This window comes from Frankliniella occidentalis, unplaced genomic scaffold (assembly GCF_000697945.3).
Source record: "Frankliniella occidentalis isolate FOCC.00 unplaced genomic scaffold, Focc_3.1 Scaffold28, whole genome shotgun sequence".
Lineage (NCBI taxonomy): Eukaryota > Metazoa > Arthropoda > Insecta > Thysanoptera > Thripidae > Frankliniella > Frankliniella occidentalis.
The window spans coordinates 1944521-1962501 of NW_026267158.1; the positions used below are offsets into that span (position 1 = coordinate 1944521).

General features: G+C 49.8%; 3 protein-coding genes across 7 annotated transcripts in view; 2 read left to right on the top strand and 1 right to left on the bottom strand.

The window, feature by feature from the left end:
• Nucleotides 1–109: 109 nt before the first annotated feature.
• LOC113208586 (uncharacterized protein DDB_G0284459-like) lies at nucleotides 110–5012 on the bottom strand. The gene is made up of 3 exons (XM_026425640.2): nucleotides 3680–5012; nucleotides 3182–3341; nucleotides 110–2024 (listed from the first exon to the last, which is right to left on the bottom strand). The coding sequence occupies exons 1-3, from the start codon at nucleotides 4828–4830 to the stop codon at nucleotides 1635–1637; spliced, it is 1701 nt and encodes a 566-aa protein (XP_026281425.2). The 5' UTR covers nucleotides 4831–5012; the 3' UTR covers nucleotides 110–1634.
• Nucleotides 5013–5656: 644 nt separating this feature from the next.
• On the top strand, nucleotides 5657–11620 carry LOC113208591 (zinc finger FYVE domain-containing protein 1). 4 transcript variants are annotated; one of them, XM_026425652.2, is made up of 14 exons: nucleotides 5657–5784; nucleotides 6444–6512; nucleotides 6599–6784; nucleotides 6864–6980; nucleotides 7068–7235; nucleotides 7317–7506; nucleotides 7592–7800; nucleotides 7900–8066; nucleotides 8161–8283; nucleotides 8383–8500; nucleotides 8587–8757; nucleotides 8860–9022; nucleotides 9106–9225; nucleotides 9311–11620. In XM_026425652.2, exons 2-14 carry the CDS (start codon nucleotides 6486–6488, stop codon nucleotides 9532–9534), a joined length of 1983 nt encoding a protein of 660 aa, XP_026281437.1. In that variant the 5' UTR covers nucleotides 5657–5784; nucleotides 6444–6485; the 3' UTR covers nucleotides 9535–11620. The 4 variants fall into 4 exon arrangements, with proteins under 4 accessions (XP_026281437.1, XP_026281439.1, XP_026281440.1 ...); XM_026425654.2 differs by having other exon boundaries at nucleotides 5753–5906; XM_026425655.2 differs by lacking the exon at nucleotides 5657–5784 and adding an exon at nucleotides 5847–6009.
• Nucleotides 11621–12010: 390 nt separating this feature from the next.
• Nucleotides 12011–17981, top strand: part of LOC113208587 (forkhead box protein N3) — a 13740-nt gene continuing 7769 nt past the window's right edge. For both annotated transcript variants that reach the window (XM_026425642.2, XM_026425643.2), the window contains exon 1: nucleotides 12011–12120. The gene's annotated coding sequence lies outside the window, so the exon portion shown is untranslated. The remainder of the gene's footprint in view (nucleotides 12121–17981) is intronic.

Below are 17981 nucleotides of genomic sequence, written 5' to 3' on the forward strand. Positions count from 1 at the left end.
TAAAATTTCTTCAAATATCAGATTTACATAAATGTAAGGAGTGATGATTGTGAATATGAAAGTAAACTCAAAAAACAGTTTTAGAATCAAAAAATTCCAAGAATGCTCATTTTTCATTTTACTATCTTGTGTATACTGCAGCTCTTCATAAGTAGATATGTTAATGAAAACTATATCTTATAGTTGACATGGCGAACTGTTAAAGTCTAGCCAAAATTATGACCTGCTCAATGGTTCATAACAAAATATTACATGCAACATGCATTTCAATAATGCAATACATACTAACAATGTAAAACTATTGAGTCTTACACCCCAACAGTCATTTAATGTACTGCATGAGTCATTTAAAATTGCACATTGGGCCAAAAACTGCCATTGTTTTTTCTGTACACAGATTTCTTGGATTTCTGCTTGGAACCAAAGATATATTTTAAGATTATTTTACAGTAACGCTTTATAAAAGTACTATTAACAAGAAAGTACCATATACCCATTACATATCTGTGCCCTCTTCACAAACCATATTCAAATGTTGCTTTGCAAACTTAAATAAGCAACAGTCCCAGGAAATAAGTCCTACTTTTTTTTTTCTATGTACATAGGTAACATTTTCTTTGCTGCCAATTTTAAAGACTACATGCCAAACACCACAAACAATAACAAAAATGTGGTATGTTTGCTTAAGTTAGCAACTATACCCTAAAGAATGTTAAAAATAATACCAACTTACATAAAAATTGTGATAGGTAAGAATGTTGGTTTGTTAGAATATTTTATCTACAATTAATTGTTTGCAATGCAAGCGTGCAAATTTGTGATGAGCTTGTAAATTCTTTGGTAATTTGATGCAGAATATGCACCGAGCTCATTTTTTGTGTATTAGAATATATCCCATTGTATAATAATAAAATGCCTTTGTTTAAATACAATGAAACGTTTTTACTTGGAGCCAAATAAAATCGTAAAAGCCCATATGATATATTTGCATCCTGGGTTCAGCATTCTACTAAAGCAGTTTATAACAGGTTTGATGAGCTTGTTTCAAATTAGATCTAGATCCATGCAGAGAGTGCGTCGGAATCTAGCGAGGATGCCTCGCAAGCCTGCACCCGGACCGACTGCATGCTCCCCACGCACCGCGGGCGTCGGAAAGGTTGCCTAACAGCGCGGGGCCAGCGCCAGTCCTGAGCTTGGTTTCAGTGGAAGGGAAGGTGCGGCTAAGGTGCCAATGGAAAAAATGGAAGGTAAAATTTTTGTCTCTAGATTCGGTTCCAAAAGGTTGCATTCTCCTGACCATGCTTACAGAGCAAGAGACTCAAAAGTTGAGAAAAGGGCGGAAAAGGGATGGGTGTGTTTTGTGGTGCTGTCAAGGGCTCGAGTCCAAGTCAAGATCGATGAAATTGATAATTTCCAGTCTGTTCTGGACTGGAATGACTCATTAGTTTCTCCTGGAACTCCATACCACGAAGATATGATTAAAATACATGACATACAAACCAGGTTTCCATTTTATTAATTTGTTTTCCTTCAGTTAAACTTGATCACTGTCTCGACAGGCAACACGCCTCACATAACACTTCTCTTCCCACTGACAAAATACATATAGCAACTGCCACGAGAGTTCGGCGCCGTTAGAGGATGGTGCATTGGCAGCACATGACGCCGTAGTACACGCAGCACTCGAGGCACTTGTCCTCCATGCTGGTGGCGCCGCCGGTGTGGCCGTGCGTGGAGCAGACGCTGTGCCGCCGGTACTCGGCCTGCCCGTCCCCGAGGCTGCTGGTGCCGGCGGCGGCGGTGGTCGCGGTGATCGAACGCGGGGCGCATTCCGCGGACGCGGCGGCCGAGTCCCCGAGGGGGCCGGCGGCCACGTGCCCGAGGTGGCCGAGACCGCGGAGCTCCAGGCCCTGGCCTCCGCCGTCGTGCGAGCTCATGGCCTCGGCCACGGTGCGCCGCGCCTGCTCCGGGGACTTGGCGTGGAAGGGAGAGGCAAGGTGGCTTATGGGCTCCTCGGGCTCCACCTGCAAAGGCAACATGAAATGGTTTATGTCACTTGCTCTGGATCTTGCTGTGGTTGGCTGTGCCCGTGTGTATATGAGACCTGTGAATTTAGACTCATACAGGGTGGTCCACAGACCCCTTCCTTTATTTTGCTTATACTGTACCGGATGCAGGCGTGCAGGTGGGTTGCATACTCGCACGGGGCCATAGGGCGCCGCGGTGGGCGACGGTAGGCAAGCCCGCCCGCACGCCTGCATGCGGTACAGTATAAGCAACATAAAGGGAGGGGTCTGTGGATCACCCTGTAGATCCATATGGCCATCCTCATGCTTCGCTGACTACTTCCCCTACTTCCCCCGACCAGCCGGACCCCTGCGAACTTCAGGCTAGGCCACCCGCACAGGACAGCTGTAACTCCGGACGACGGTCTGCCTACCTACTAGGCGCTATCTTCAACTTTTTTGCTCAATTTCTCTTTCTTTCTCCTTATCTTTCGTCTCTTCAGAATCTCTAAAGCCCACATCAAATTTTGCATGCAAAAACCTATAGTCGTCGTTACATAGTTTGGGCATCATCTGACCCCAGTGCAAAAAGAAATCCCCACTCCCAATGAATTGGCCACCAGCCTGGGGAGGGGATTCTACACTGTCAACTCGTGCCTCGTGGGTTGGTAGGTGTTCTCCTGGGGAGAAAAACTCGAGGGCCCGCTCTGTGCTATATAGAGAGTGGGGAGGGGGAGGGGACTTTTCCCTCTAGTAGAGACAGTCTTTAGGGGACTGTCTAAAAACCAAATCCTATCCGCTTTTCTGGTTTTCCCATAAACCTCCAGCTCAAACGCCCCGGTTCCACATTCCGCCACAGAGGCTCAACTGTGTGCCCGTGGGTGTGGACGCCCGCCCTTTGGGCCCATGCAATGTCAACAAACATTACTGCAGTGCCGCCCGCCCTTCTCCCCGACTGCTGCCCATCACGGCCGCGGGGCCGCGTCGCACTGCGCGGGCCACGGCACAGCTCCAGTGCGAAATGACTGATGGGAACGATGTCAAAACGGCATCAATTGCGTCTTTCCGGTTTCATTTCGATATCGTGTCGATATCCTCTTCGCGTTGGAAGCACCATCGCCCCAGCAGCGGAGCCTGACCGCGGCCCGGCCCCCTCTGCGTTCACGGTTCGTTACCTGCTTGGTATGCCCCTTCTCGCCCAGGAAGGCCTTGAGGTCCTCGATGAGCTGCGGGTGGCGTTCTCGCGTCGGGACGGCGCCGTCGATCTGCACGGCCTTGTCAGCCCGGTTGTCCGCATCGGCGTTCGGCCCTTCGCCGCCGAGCCCCTGGCGCGCGCTGCAACACGAGCCGTCCGGAATGAGGTGACTGGGGACGGGCACGACGTCACCCGAGCCTGCGCACGGACTGTATGTGTGCCGGGGCCGGCAGGGCTAAGCGCTAGCAGCTGGCCAGGGCCGCGCTGGCCGTGCTGCTCGGGCCAGATGGAGGAGGCCCGACTGTCATGCGAGGCGGGGAGAGGGCGAGGGTCGGGCCGGGCAGGACGGAAGGGAGAGGGGAAGCTCTACGGCCCAGGGTGACGCACACACACCGCACACGACAGCATCGAGGCCTTGCTGCAGGCCGGGGGAGAGGGGAGCGCGCCAGGCTGTCCTACGGCCCACTCCCGCGCTTACCTTTGGTCCAGGAGCGGCTCCACTTCGGGCCCGCGCCACATGGCCGCCCTGAGCGCAAAGGGGCTCGCCTGCGCCAGCAGCACCTGCCGCAGCGCGCTCACCCGCGACGTGCCCACGCCGGCGCGTCGCGGTGGCAGCAGCGTGTCCTCGCGGCCGCCGTCGAGGATGTCTTCGGGGCCGCCGCCGTCGAGACCGCCACCGCCAGACTCGCTACCCCCTTCACTGTCTGCATCGGTCGCCCTCTCGTCCCTCTCGTCGTCCGAGCCGTCCGTGGCGTACCTCGTGCTGGTGCCCTGCTCGGCCTCGTCGGCGTCCTCGGAGGACCCGGCCGCCGGCGGCCACGTCATTGCGGACACGGAGGGTCTCGCCGAGGGCGGTGGTGGAGGTGGAGGCGGGGGTGGCGGCGGTGGCGGCGGAGTCACTGGCGGCCAGAGCAAGTGGGCCACCTGCCGCCTCGTGTCTGGACCGTCGGCGCCGTCGGACTGGAGGGCTATCCCGGAGCGAGTGCGACCTGCTGCTCCCTCGGGGGGCTGGAACTCGCCTCTCTCCCTATGGCGAGTATGGGCGATCGGCGGGCCGTCGGACCCGACCGGGATGTCTAGGAGCGTTCGCGACCGGCGCTGTAGGGAGCCCTCCGGGTGGGCTTGCCCGGTGGCTACAGCATCTTGGTCCACACTAAGTGGAGCTTCATCAAAGGGTGAGTCACTGGAGGTGGCCGGGCCCCTTCCCTCCCCGCCCAAATCGCGCTCTCGAGCGCTAACCCCACGAAGATCTGACGGCGCCTGAAGTTGGTCCTGCCCGGGCACTAGTCCGGCGGACGGCTCTTCGACTCGTTCCTGGTCAGGCTCCCCGGTGGGCTCCTTGGCCTCCGGCTGAGCGTCGCGCGCCGTCTCTTGGCCCCGCTGGATGACATGCTCCTCGGGGTGTTCTCTGGCCTGCTCCGGCTGCGGCCCGAGCACCGCCTCCTGCTGCGTGGAGTGCTCGTCGGGATGTTGTGGTCCGTGCGTCTCTCCGTGCTCTCCATGTCCCTGCTGCTGCTCCGGGACCTCCTGGACGCCGCCGGTGGCGCCGGCCGCTGAGGAGGCGGGGTCCTCTTCGCCGCCGAAGAAGAGCGAGCGGCTGAGGCGGTGCGCGCTCTCGAGCACCCACATGAGTCGCGGCTAGGCGGGCCTAACGGGCGGGCCGCACCAGTCGGCTCAGCACGGTCGCGTCACGATCGCACGATGGCCGTGACATGTCACGCGTCACTGAAGGAGTCACGCATCACGCCCCTGCTCTGGCTGCGCCCGGCCGCACCCGCGCCTCTCTCGCACTACTGGCCGCCCGGGCCGCGCCTGCTGCACGCCCCGGACGAGGTCCCTCGTTAGCCCGCGGCTCTAATGAACGGGACCCGCTAAACGGTTAGCGGCCCGGCCCGGCGTGTCCCCGCGCCCCGGCCCCGGCCCAAGCCCTTTCCTGCCAGCCCCGTTTTGCCAAACTTGTCATCACAGTCGTCATCTTTCTAAATCCCATTTTATCAAACGTCGCATTCCAAGATGCGCTCTTGCGCTCGCACTGCTGCAGGGAATGACCGGAGACACGCGGAGAGACACACACACATGCTCACCAATTACAAGCGTTGCACTTGAGCACGTCCATCTGCTGTGGCTGTGTCCGACGCGGAGACGGACTGTGAGCGCCACAACTGCAACGAATTCGGTACACCGGTTTGTGCCAAGACCAAAGCAGACGTGTGCAATTTTGGAAAATGGTTGGTTGAACAGAGCATAATCATTTCCGGGAGGGAAAGAAAAAGGGCGCACTTACGGAAGCGTCAGTTTACTAGACATGTTTTCATGGATGACTCGCCTAAAACGAATCTGGCTTAAATTCGCCAGAATTAATTCAGATTCCTTTTCAAATCGGCCGCGGCGCGGCGGCTGTGAGTCTTCGATGAGTCACGGCCTTGCCGTCAGGAGCAGACGAAACTGTTCGCGGCGCAGTCTATCGGCCGTTTCCACAACTAGCCCCATAGCAGTAAGCTTTTGTTGTGGGGACCGCGATGAAATAGGGCTGCACAAAATAGTAATGAAGTGAAAAACAAGCCTGGATCTACTGACAGAGAGGTGAAGGCCATGAATCACACGGCGTTATCTTAGCTGTAGGGGCCTGTTATCCCCTCACCAACAAACTATCTTTCAACTCAGACTATTCCCCGCTGATGAGATTTGAGTTTCTTTGTGGGCAGGTGTGTGCTCAGGACCCCCCACCGTTCATTCATAGGTTATGTTTTGAATGTCATTGTCATACCTTGTTGTACGACGCAATGTATTTTATACTGGACGTCGTCAGTAAGTGTGATACAAGCCTTTGATGCAGTTTCAGGAATAAGATGGCCTTGAAACCTTCTGTGATATTAGTCACAACCTTTCAAAATCATTATTTCAATTATGTGGTAACATTCAACAACCGAGTTGAACACTCATGTTTTTTAGCACTATTATTGTAATTTTATTTATATTTCTAAAAATCTACCACAAGAATTTTGTGAATTTTTTTGAAGTGGGGGTAGTACTTGTTTAGTCAAGTATTGTTAAAAAAATATTTGTGGAGTGCTCAGCTTTAAATATGATTTTTATATTTACTGTATTGCCAATAATCTAATCTAAATAATTCTTCAAGCAGATCACTTCAAGTTCTTCCCCAATTTGTTACTTCGTTGTATTTTAACTAACTCCTTTTTAATCTTTTTTGTTAAAAAAAAATCAAAACAAACAACCAACAGGAATTCTCTGCCCTTTTGGAGTAGCTCTTCTAAAACCCAGAGATGGATATTAGATGCTCTGGCCCAGTGGTAAATAATATTTTCTTATTCAGTTAACACTTTCTTAGTTAGACGTCATATATTTCGTAATGTCTTACAAGTATTCTTTCTTTTAGCAAGTGTCACCAGCTCTTATGCAATCTTTAGACTCATTTTCTGCTTCTGATATTAATTCTGAACCAAGAAGCATGGCAAGTTTACAAGATATCACTGTTACTTCTGAAAAGTTCACTTCCCTTAGACTTCATTCAGTTTCTGAAAGTAAAAGTGTTTTGCTGTTAGATGGGAATGAGTACCTTCAGGTGATAAACAATCGCAGTAATATTTTTGAACTGTTATTGTTACCAGTGTATAACGTCTTAAAATATTTCTATTTCTTAGGTGTCCTCTGCTGAGAAGTTTGCAAGTTGTCTTGGTTGCCCGAATCCTTCAGCAAAAGTCAAGGTGGTGTCTATTGTTGGAAATTCTGGAGATGGAAAGTCTTACACCATGAACAAAGTCAGTTACATATATTTGTATCCACATAGTAGTAGTTATTCATGTTTTTTACTAGAAATTAAGTCTCAAACCTTTTTTTCATTTTAGGTGTTTTTCCAAGGGGAAGAGGTATTTCAAACATCCAGTGAGCAAACAAGTTGCACGATGGGGGTCTGGGCTGCATTTGATCCTTGTCTGAATGTGATTGCTTTGGATACAGAGGGTTTGCTTGGTACTACAACACGTGAAGGACAGCGTACCAGGCTGCTTTTGAAAGTAATTTTTTTCTTAATAGTACTCTAAGCATTGTATTATCTGCCATGATGTTTTAAAGTAATTCATCTATGACATTTTCAGATTTTGGCTGTTTCTGATGTTGTCATTTACCGCACAAGAGCAGAACGTTTGCATGCAGACATGTTTAAATTTCTAGGCTCTGCATCTCAGGCATTTACGAATCACTTTCGAGCTGCCCTTGGAAATGTGAACTTTGGTCCAGCTGTTGTTATATTTCATGAGACTTGTGACACAAAACCTCTGAAAGGCTGTAAGTTCAACTTATGCAATATTTCAATTCTTAATAACAGAAATCTCAAAATATTCTAATTTCTAAAAACAACATGGTTTTGCAGCATCAAACGAATCAGTTGAGGATATTTTAAGAAGGTTTTATTTCAACCAATTGAAAACTGATGCATTCAGCTCCCTTAGATATATTGGTACTCAAACCAAAGGAAAAACTACAGATTTTTCAGAACTTCGCAGGTTGTTACAAGATGAACTGAATAACACTAGTGTGAGATCTGCAAGACAGACAGACATTGTATTTAGAGCCTTAAAGGTATTTCACTTTACTATGGTTTTTAACTGTATACTTTTAAATAAGCTTTTTTCATCTTAAGTTTGGCATATACTTATGATATATGTTTCTATGTTTCAGGTACTAAACGACAAATTCAGTGGGGAAGTAACTGACCCATCACCTGTGTACTTGTCAGATGAATATTTTACATGTTCATCAAAATGCCTTTCATGTGGACGGCGATGTGAGGCAAGTATGGGGCACCAAAAAGATGAACAACCTCATATGTGTCAAGAGAGATGTTGGTAAGTTTTTACTGTGCATAGTTACTCTCCCTATTGTATGAATGCTTCTTTCCAGTTTCACTATTTTCAAATTTTTTTTACCCCCCTCCCCCAGTTTTCAAGCTCAGTACAACAACATTTTATACACATGCAAAGCCTGCCACACTAAAGGGCATCAAGTTGTTGTCACACCAAGTGAGCCTTCTTGGTTAGATATTGCCAAACATGCCTGGTCAGGGTATGGATTCTTTTTTAATTATTGATCCAATTTACGTCTTTATCGTCTTTTTATACTGTGCTAAGTGCTAAAATTTGATCACATTAATTACATTTTTAGGTACACCATCAATTGCCCATTCTGTGGAGAAATATATCGAAGTCGCCAATATTGGTATGGGAACAAAAGTCCTGAAGATTCAGTTGTGCGCACTGAAATAACTCACGTCTGGCCTGGTGTAAGCTTGTCTTAAATGCTAATCTAATCTAATAGGGAAAATATATCAGTACTTTCTTTGTTTTAATTGACGGTGCTTATTTTTAGAGCAACACTCAAAATATCAACTCACAAAACACTGCTCAAAAAGTTTTGGATGGCATTAATTTTCTATCAGAAGCTGTAGCAAGCGTTGGATCACAACCATCTCGTTACCTTTCATCCCAAATGGCTGATTTGATTGCTCCTAAATATTGGAGGCCAAATCATGAAATTCATGTCAGTACCAACCTACCTGTCTACTTTCTATTCTTTGTACATTTTAACTATAATTAGGTAAATTGCTGAAGTTTTATTTTATTTCCTTCCTTCACACATTAGAACTGTTTCCTCTGCAAAAAAACCTTTGCTCCTGCTGAAGCTAAGCATCATTGCCGTTCATGTGGTGAAGGATTTTGTGATGAATGTTCTTCATTTAGCCGTTCTGTACCAGAGAGAGGATGGATTGACAAAGTCAGAGTTTGCAAATCATGTTATGACATCAGTGAGTACTAAATTTGCTAGTTTTTATTATTTTCAATAACATTTTCTCTATTCTACTTTGATTTCCTTTATTTTCTTCTGCAGAGAAAGAAACTAGAGTACCTTACAACCCTGTAGATGAGGTGGAAGTAAGAGCCAGAAAATATGGGGAGGTAGTTGTCAATACTTTCAGTTCAGTCGCTTCTGTTCTCCAATACCCTAAAGGTAAGCTGATAAAACCAATTCATGAGAATGCTCCGCTCCATTACTCATGCAAGGGAAATAATAAGTCATGTGTGTTTTCTCCTAGATCTTATAAAGGATTCCGCTCGACCCACATATTGGGTGCCAGATCATGAAGCTAAAACATGTGCTGTTTGTAAAGAGCCATTTGGCCCGCTCTTACTACTTCATCATTGTAGGGATTGTGGCCAGGCTGTGTGTCATCCATGCTCACCCAGTCAAAGGAGGGTTCCAAGTAGAGGATGGGACACCCCTGTTCGAGTATGTAACACTTGCATGAAAGAAGACTGACTCGATCAACAGCTTGTCCCATTCAACCCAGTGGCAATGCCAAACTACTTATTCTTTAACAAAATGATACAGAATATTCAAACCTTATTAATGTAACAAAGTTTTGCTCTTATTTCTCATTCATAAGCTGTCTTGTTTAGGACACAAAACTTTGAGCATTCAAATAGTTCTTAGCCAAAGCAGTTGATGATGGTTTTGGTGGTTAGGGTGCTCATGAAGAGTGTTAACATTATTGTAATGAATTATTTTCTTCTTTCACTAGAAAAAGTAATATTGATGGTTATTCCCTAGGTTTGGGCTAGGATTAAAATAATCCGTACTTTTAGGCATACTGATGTATGTACTCCCATTTTAGATCTTTGATGAGACAATTAAGGATTAGTTTAGTTTTATGGTTTTCAGAGACGGATTTAATGCTGGCTGAATGGGCATTGCTCAACCCATTTAATGTCTGGAAAATCAGTTGTAAGTAGGTATTGTATGGCTGTGATTTGTCAAGATGTCATTTGACAAGGATGTTGGATTTGAATACCAAGCAGGTGGTATGTAATTTTTCAGTAATTTATTCGCCACCTTGAAATGGTTATGATTACTGAGCTAGAATTGAATTTGATAGAATTGAACTAACAAACACTGGTGTTACGTTTGTGGAAGAAGGATTAATGTTTTAACCTAATCCTTAGCGGAAATAAGAATTCCGGTTAGAGATTTTCTCCTTATCTGTTATATATTCTTTTAGAAGGGTAGGAAAACAGCAATGAGCTGAACAGAAACTGATTTTCATTTTTTAAACTCAAGATTCTTTTCAGTTTGGTGCAAATCAAGGCTGCTTACCAGTGGGTAGATACTGCTAAGGGTAATTATTAGGTATTTATGTGTTTCACTTGTGATTTGTTTGTGGTATGTTTTATTTTCTTGTTTGTCAAACTGGATGAGAAAAGGCTAAAGAGGAAGTAAGAGCAAGTTCTAAGCATTGTGATCTTTGTGCAACTGGCTTCATAAACTGATGGTTCAGGTTTGGCTGTGGTCTTTATTGACTGTGTCTGATACCTATGAGTTCTTCGAATCAAAGTTTCATATGTTGTACAGTATGGTACTCACTCAAGTCAGAAACCAAAGGATACTTTATTTGTGTATATGTATTCGGCTTAAAAAAGATCCTTCAACAATGCAGGTCATTATTTGCTCTTGTGATAGACTGTGATTTTAAAAAGTATTGTTTGCTATTATACCAACTTATTGTTATAGACTTCTTGTTATTGCAGCATCTTCAAAATGTATTTTGGGAAGATGTTATTTTCCATCATTTTCTCAATCTTCCAAAAGTGCTTCAAAAATATGCTTGCTGTATTACTTAAAATTCTGGAAGTGCAACATAAAGATTATGTGTAAATTTATGGTGTGTGTGTTCTGTTTTATTCGTAGGATATCATCTTGTTTGTTTTTTAAGTATTTTTATCTTTCTTATCAAACTTACTGGACTTGTAGACATTTTGGGTAGCTCCAAATAAACTACTAAAGATTGGTATGTAAGTCACATATCAATTTTGTTTTTAAAAAGAATTGTGTGAAAGGTATATTATTGTCTTTGTTAAAGCAATAATTTTGTGTTTAGTGGAAGAATTTTGTTGATCATCACATATTTGTCTGGTAAAATGCTTTAAGAGAACAAAAATTGATTAATTCAGATTATAAATTTATAAACTTATACCTGGGCATGTTCCCATTTATTGTTTCTCAGATTCAGCACTGATTAAACAGAACCTAAAAACACATATATTTGAAATTAACATTAGTGCAATTTAAATGGGCTGTAATGGCTAAAATGTGAACCTTAATAGTGTTCTGTAATTAGTTATATATTGATATTCTCACTTCAAGAACAGACGACACTAAGATATTCCGGAACCTAAATCATTGTAGCTTTGTACATTGAATGACGTACTCTATTTTGTTAATTTTTGATTAATAATACTAGAATTAAAGAGTGACAAAATTTTAACCACCTCAGAATTGCTTTTATTTTGAGTTATCAAAGAAGGGTTGTTCTCCACTGTGAAAGTAATAAACAAACGTTTGATTCGTATCCGATTGTCTGCTCACTCAGAATTCCCAGCCTGTTCATTTTTTATACGACATCTCCATAAAGAAACCGTGACACAGAGGTTTAAAGAGTCGCGCGATCAGCTGTTTTACCACAACAACAAGCGCTCTCTTGTTTTTTTGGTGGATGTTTTTATTTTTCTTCTTCCGATCTGAGAGCAGCACCACCAACCGTGTTTCTGAAAAGAAAATATTCCCCATACGTCATTCGGCGGAAATAAGCAGGTAGCTTTCAGATATTACACTCAAATGAAATTGGACGTTGTGTTTTGTATTCGAAAGAAAAATTTGTCTTTCTAGAAAATCTTTATTCCTGTTTCAGAAAGTTTGAAATATTTCCAGAAAGTGTAGATTTTTTATCGTGCATTTTCAGGTGCTGCGTTGGCAACAGAGTGAAGACGCGAAGGAGCAAGCCAGGAGCATCGCGTTGAGTCGGAATGCTGTGTACAGCTAGTTTTAGGGCGTAAATTTACGATTTTACTGGTAAGTGAAATTTTATGTACACTTTCTGAGTAGTATTTTCGTTACGTCTGCTAGTTGTGTCAAATTTGATCTCTGTAAAGATGCGTGTTATTCGCTGTAACGCTTTGAAATCGCCTGGTCATGCCTTGGCCTTATTCGTCCAAGGTGTCTGACTGAAACTTGACCCATATTTTGAGACGCGTTGATTTGCCAGGGGAACGTTAAAATTCGATTTATGAATGGTTTTCATGAATGTCATGAGTACTGTCCTTGCTGTTTGCAGTCATTCCAGCACCGTATGTGCCTGAATGCTACACTTAATTGTGCTGTGTACAGTTTTATGCCTTATTTGTCCTCATCTTTCCACGTCTAGCCCGATCGCGAGGTAAACACAGCCACGGGTCAGGCAATGCAGCAAGGTGGACTTTTGTTTTCTTGATCTTTATATGCCTGTGACAAAAAGTTTTAAGCAATATGACTGAGTGGCATAATTGCAGTCAGTTTGTTTCATTCTTCAGTTTTAAATGTTTACTTTAAATTTATAGGCTATGTGTGTTCAGTTCAGTTCTGTTGGTTTTATTCCTCTCTTTAATTTTTTTAAAATTTATACAATTTGATCTTATATAATATAAGCTATGAACACTAGTTCTGGGTTTGGTGTTTACTTTCTATGAAATGTCTTGCATTTCTGTATATGCTGAGTGTCGTTTAATTTCGTCTCTCCAAATTTTCTTTCTAACAATTCAATGTAGGAGCCAGGTTATTCGGTAATTGTAGGCGGTATGGTATTAGAGAATTGGTGACGTGATACTCGCTTAGTACAACTATTCAGGTCAATCTGTATTCATAATATTTCTCTCCAAATTTAAAGGGCTCTAGCTTGAGGTTTGACTTTGCGTTAACAATTAAGGGTGTGACCAGTGTTATGTCTTTAGAATAATTTACGTACGAACTTTTTTGAATTTCCACTCTAATGTCGACAGTCACTAATTAAATACCCCGGGTTGATAGAATGGGTCTTCGACTATAGTCATACTGGCGAAAGAACAACAGTTGCCCTTATATCCACCACGCGTTACCGTGCTATTCTTCCGCCAGGAGTACTATAGTTTTAATCGTTTTAATAGTCAGTGATCAAACTTGAACCAGCGTGCGACCAGGGAGTAGGTGCTGCGTCGGCTGGGGATTGTTAGTGGGCTTGAGCTGCTCGGGGGGCGATGTCGAGATGGCCGACGTTCGACATATGACGTCCTCGATGGAGACTATAGCAGCATTCGGCCTGGCGTGGAGCGGCGTGGCGTGAACGCGCGGGGCTGAGAATAAACTAGCACTGCCTCCTCGCGTCTCCTCGGCTAGAGACACTCGGCAGGCCGCCGGCCAGGTCGGCCGGGGCCGGCCATGTAATGTAATGTAATGGGTCTACCCTCGGTCTAGCAGCCCGGTCGAGTGCGCTGAGGCTGGTCATGTAATGGGTCAAGCCTATGTCTAGCTGCCCGGTCGAATGCGCTGAGGCTGGTCTTGTAATGGGTCTAGCCACGGTCTAGCAGTCTGGTCGAGTGCGCTGAGGCTGCTCATGTCCTAGGTCTAGCAGTCTGGTCGAGTGCGCTGAGGTTGGTCATGTAATGGGTCTAGCCTAGGTCTAGGGTCTAGCAGCCCGGTCGGCCTCCGGGCACGCTTGCGGACCGCGGCCGCGGCCTAAGTTAGTGAATGAGCTCTGTGTGTGTTCTTTTTCATCATCTGACTATGGATTCACGCCCGAGGGACGCGGGGCTTGTTCTTCTCGTCCCAGTCCAGGGTGGGGCGTGCGCGTCAGAACGAGGTGCTAATTGCCACGAGGTCCACCGCTATGAACGTTGCTGGCGGTGCAGCCGAGGCTGCGACTGCGAGTGCGTCGGGCCGGTCGGACCGCCACCACCATGACCGTCATCGTCGCTGCCCCCCCCCCCCCAAGTGTAATACTGGCAACCCATCCTCGAGTGTAACGGGTGTACGTGGCCGAGAGATGGCCGACCTTCGCGCCGCTTATCACACACACACACAAACACACGCACACACGAACACACACACCTAAACACACGCACACGCACACACACACACACACACACACACACACACAGAGAATTGCTCAGACGCTTCGGCGTCTACACTGCTGCACGCGCAAACGCAGGGACTCACCCCCCCCCCCCTTTTGTTTCCTTTTGCCCTGTGCGTTATGTGGGCTTATGCACGGCCCAACGCAGCTGCAGATTGTTCCTGGTCACCCGGTCGCATCGCATGGCATGGCGCCGGCCTCAAGGTCACCGCGAGATGGTCGCCTCGCGCCGCCGCTTGCCCGGTTCCGCGCCGCGGTGGAGAGAGGGGGAGCAAAGAAGTTCGATCCGTGCAGCGGGGGCCGACCCGGACCCTGCTGGGCCGCATCTAGGGCTGCTCGCCCCAAGCCCCTAGGTGCTGCGCTGCGCCCCAAAACGGCACCAAGTCCGCCGTCCGCCGCCGCCCCGGGAGGCGCGGCGCTCTTGGCGGCTGAGCTGCACGGGGGATCGACGACAGTGACGTCGGTGGTCCCCCCCCACCCCCGCGCCGCCCGCGCACTTTCCCTCACCCCCGTCAGTCTTCCGCCGCCGGCGCCCACCTTCCTATCTCATTTTGCGCGTCACACCAAATACCCAGTCCCTTCCCTTTGGGCGGCCCGCATGTTTTCCCTTCCTCTCCTTCCTCGGTCCGGTCCCTGTCGGTCGGTCCGCTGGCAGCAGCAGGCATTTCGGGTCGCCATGGCTACACGGCCGCTGCTGCGCCCCGCGCCCGCTCGCCGCCCGCCCGCGCACCCCGCCGCGCTGCTGGCCGCCCGCTCCCCGGATGCGGTAGCCATGGCAACGGGGTGGGCCGGGCGTGTGCGGCTAGGCCTGTCTGTCCCGTCGGCGCGGCGGCGGTGGGGCCTTACGGCACGTGACGACATGCATGTGCCTTTCGCACGGAGAGCACTCTGGCAACGCGGCGCGGCCGGGCGCGGAGCAAGCGGCGTGGCGTGGCTGTGCGATTGGGCCCTAGGACAACACGCGGTGTGTGCCCACGAGCGGCCGCCCCGCCCCGCCCCGCCCCGCCCCGTCGACACGCGCTGCTCTATGCGTCGCCTTGTGGGGGTCACTGCTGCTTCTCTCTCTCTCCCGTCGCCGGCCGAGAGATGCGCTTCGCACTAGAGAGGCCTATACATACAGAGGCTGCGTATTGTGGACCAGCCCCCCCCCCCGCTTTTCCTCCCCGTCGGCGACCCGAAATAGGATCCAGACGGTCCGGCGCGGCGGCGAGCGGGTGGCGGGTGAGAGGCGGCGTGGAACGGGCTAAAGGGCTTCGGGCGCCGCCCCTCCCTCCCGGGGGGCGGCTCTGGAGAGGCTGCTGCCCCGCGCACCCTCGCCCCGCTGCTCTGCTCTGGGCGCGCGGAGCTGGAGCGGAGGCGGAGCGTAGCGGAGCGCCCACGGATCGCAGGGTAGGCGCTGCCAATACAGGCGTGCGCTCGGCTTGCCTACCCTCCGGGCGCCCGCCCTGGCGCGGCGGCGCGTAGCGCTCGGCTCGGCTCCAGAGAGCATCGGATGCCGACAATGGCGTCCGAAAGCGGTCGGTATTGGGAGTGATAGGCTTCTTGCGCCGGGCCACAGCTCCCTCTCACTCCATTTTGCTTTCGGACGCCGTGTAGGTAGGCATCCGATGCTCGCTCGCTGCAAGCTGCAAGGCTCTGCTCGGCTCTGGTGGTGCCGAGGCCGGGCGTCTGTCTCGCTCTGGTCCAAGTGCGCTCGCTGAGCCCTGCACCGGGCGGGCGGCATCGGATGCCGCCGGTTTGGCGTCCGAAAACGAGAGTGAGAGGCGAGATCTCCCTCGAGGGGGCTGGCCCGGAGCGAGCATCCCACTGCGAAGAACTCGGTGTGTTTAGTTTAGCCCGATCGCATTGGTCCTGGCCGAGGCTCGCGGCCCGCCGAAGGCCGTTGTTGGTGAGAGGAGGAGGGCAGCGCACTCCTCACCTCACCTGTCACCCGTACGGCGTACTCTAACTGGTCAGGCGCCTAATACGCTGCTTTCTTTGCGCGCTCTTTCTAAACTCTCACTAGCCGCTCTAGGATGCAAAGTACTATGGGTATCCGCGGAGGATGGGTGGCTTTGGCTCGCTGAGGTGGGCGTTCGCGTAGGCAATCGGGTTCGAAAACTGTTGACAAATGTCGCGCTCGGTGGGCTGTCTCCCTCTACCCTAAATAACCCACCGGGGCCGCGTGGCGCGGCTGGTGCAGCAGCCTGCAGCGCGGGGCTATGTCGCCCGCCCACGCGCCCCGCACCTCCACCGAGGCCTCCACCGCGAGGCCCCCTCACGGGTCCCGGCCCCGACCTCCACCCGCGACCCCGTGACCCTGTCCGATGGGCTGGCCCGGGCTACGCGCCCCTGCTCTGCGTGCCTGTTGGGGACGCTGGACCGATTTCGATTTCGTTTTTCGATTTTTCACCAAAACGAAGCGCCTTGTCTCCCCTTCCTACCAGGGGAGTGAGAGAGAGGGGGGGTTTAAATTTAGCTTCCGCATCCCCGTAGGGGGCTGCCTGCTAGGGTGAAACTTTGCGCTCGACTTGGATATGGCTCGTCGCAACCTCGAATTCGAACCGCACGTTTCTTGTTTGAATAGATAATGTCTTTCCTTGAGGCATTTGAAATTTTAAATAAGCCACGTTTCGTCCGAATCTAAGAGTTGAACTCAAACATGTACGCGGACCCCACCTTAACGCCGCGGTGGAAGTGGTCACTGTGCGAGGGGGAGATTCAGCTGGTCGCCTTGAGGCTTACACGCTACTCCTTGCACAAAGCACAGAACTCTGTACGGACTCGGGGCGAACGGTCTACTCGGTTGTACTTTGTGACCCCACGACCGGTCACAGGGAAGGACCCTACTTCCATCCGTGTATCTCTCTCCTGCTCCAGTCGCTAACGCCGTGGGCAGAGTGTGGGGCGGTACAGTATATAGTTTAGTGTACAGTAGTTCCTCCCCGCCTGCTTCAAACGTCTACCCAAAAGCGCCGTGGCATTGACCTCGACACACTAACCGATGGGACGGGGTTGGGTTTGATCCCCCTCCCCTCCTTTTCCCTCTCATCCTCCGCCACCCCTTCTCACCACCCCCACCCACACCACACCCCCTCCGTTTCATATTTCCCGTCACTTTTGCCCGCATTGTCCTTCCTCACCCATACTCTGCCCACCTTCCCCTCCCAGCTTTAGCCCCAAACCGCCGGGGAAATGGAATTTGCCTACGTACGGAGGTAAAAGGCCAAGAGGGCTTCGGGATTGATACATTTTTAGAGGGGTAGAGGTGGAGGGGGCGGGGAGGCGTATACTGGGACGGACCCACCCCAGCCGCAGGTCATCGGGTCCAGGTGGGACATCCAACCCTCCCACCCTGCGCAGCTCGCTTTGTCCCGCGAACTAACCGTGCGAAACGGCCGTATAGGTGCGCTTTGCGGTGCTTCGCGGTAACCATGACAACTGCCCGGCCCGGCTGGCCCAGCCTGGCCCGCCCAGCCCTCCTGGCCCCTGGGCCGCCGCCGAGTTTGCTCGATAGCACCGGCCGCCACCCTCCGCCCCCGGGAGCCGCTGGGTATCCTACCCCACTGGGCTCCGTGCCCCGGCTTGAACGGGTCGCGGGTCGCTCCTCCGTGGGCAGGGCGAGGAGGAGGGTAGGCCCTGCCGGGGAACCCGAGCCCGAGCTGTCAGCCGTCTGCTCGTCCCGTCTTCACCCCGCGCCCCAGTGACTCACATCTCGACAGCAAGCAACGGGTGTGGGGTCTTGCTGGGGTACTGACTGGCAGCTCTTGGGGAGGGGCCGTACAGAAATTACTTAAGAGGATTGGGTTGT

Coding starts and splice junctions, on each gene's coding strand:
- LOC113208586 (XM_026425640.2), bottom strand. CDS start 4,830: ATGTGGGTGCTCGAGAGCGCGCACCGCCTCAGCCGCTCGCTCTTCTTC. Junction 3,342..3,679: donor GAGCCGCTCCTGGACCAAAG/GTAAGCGCGGGA, acceptor CTCGTGTTGCAG/CGCGCGCCAGGGGCTCGGCG. Junction 2,025..3,181: donor AGAAGGGGCATACCAAGCAG/GTAACGAACCGT, acceptor TTGCCTTTGCAG/GTGGAGCCCGAGGAGCCCAT.
- LOC113208591 (XM_026425652.2), top strand. CDS start 6,486: ATGGATATTAGATGCTCTGGCCCAGTG. Junction 7,236..7,316: donor GTACCAGGCTGCTTTTGAAA/GTAATTTTTTTC, acceptor TGACATTTTCAG/ATTTTGGCTGTTTCTGATGT. Junction 9,226..9,310: donor TGTTCTCCAATACCCTAAAG/GTAAGCTGATAA, acceptor GTTTTCTCCTAG/ATCTTATAAAGGATTCCGCT.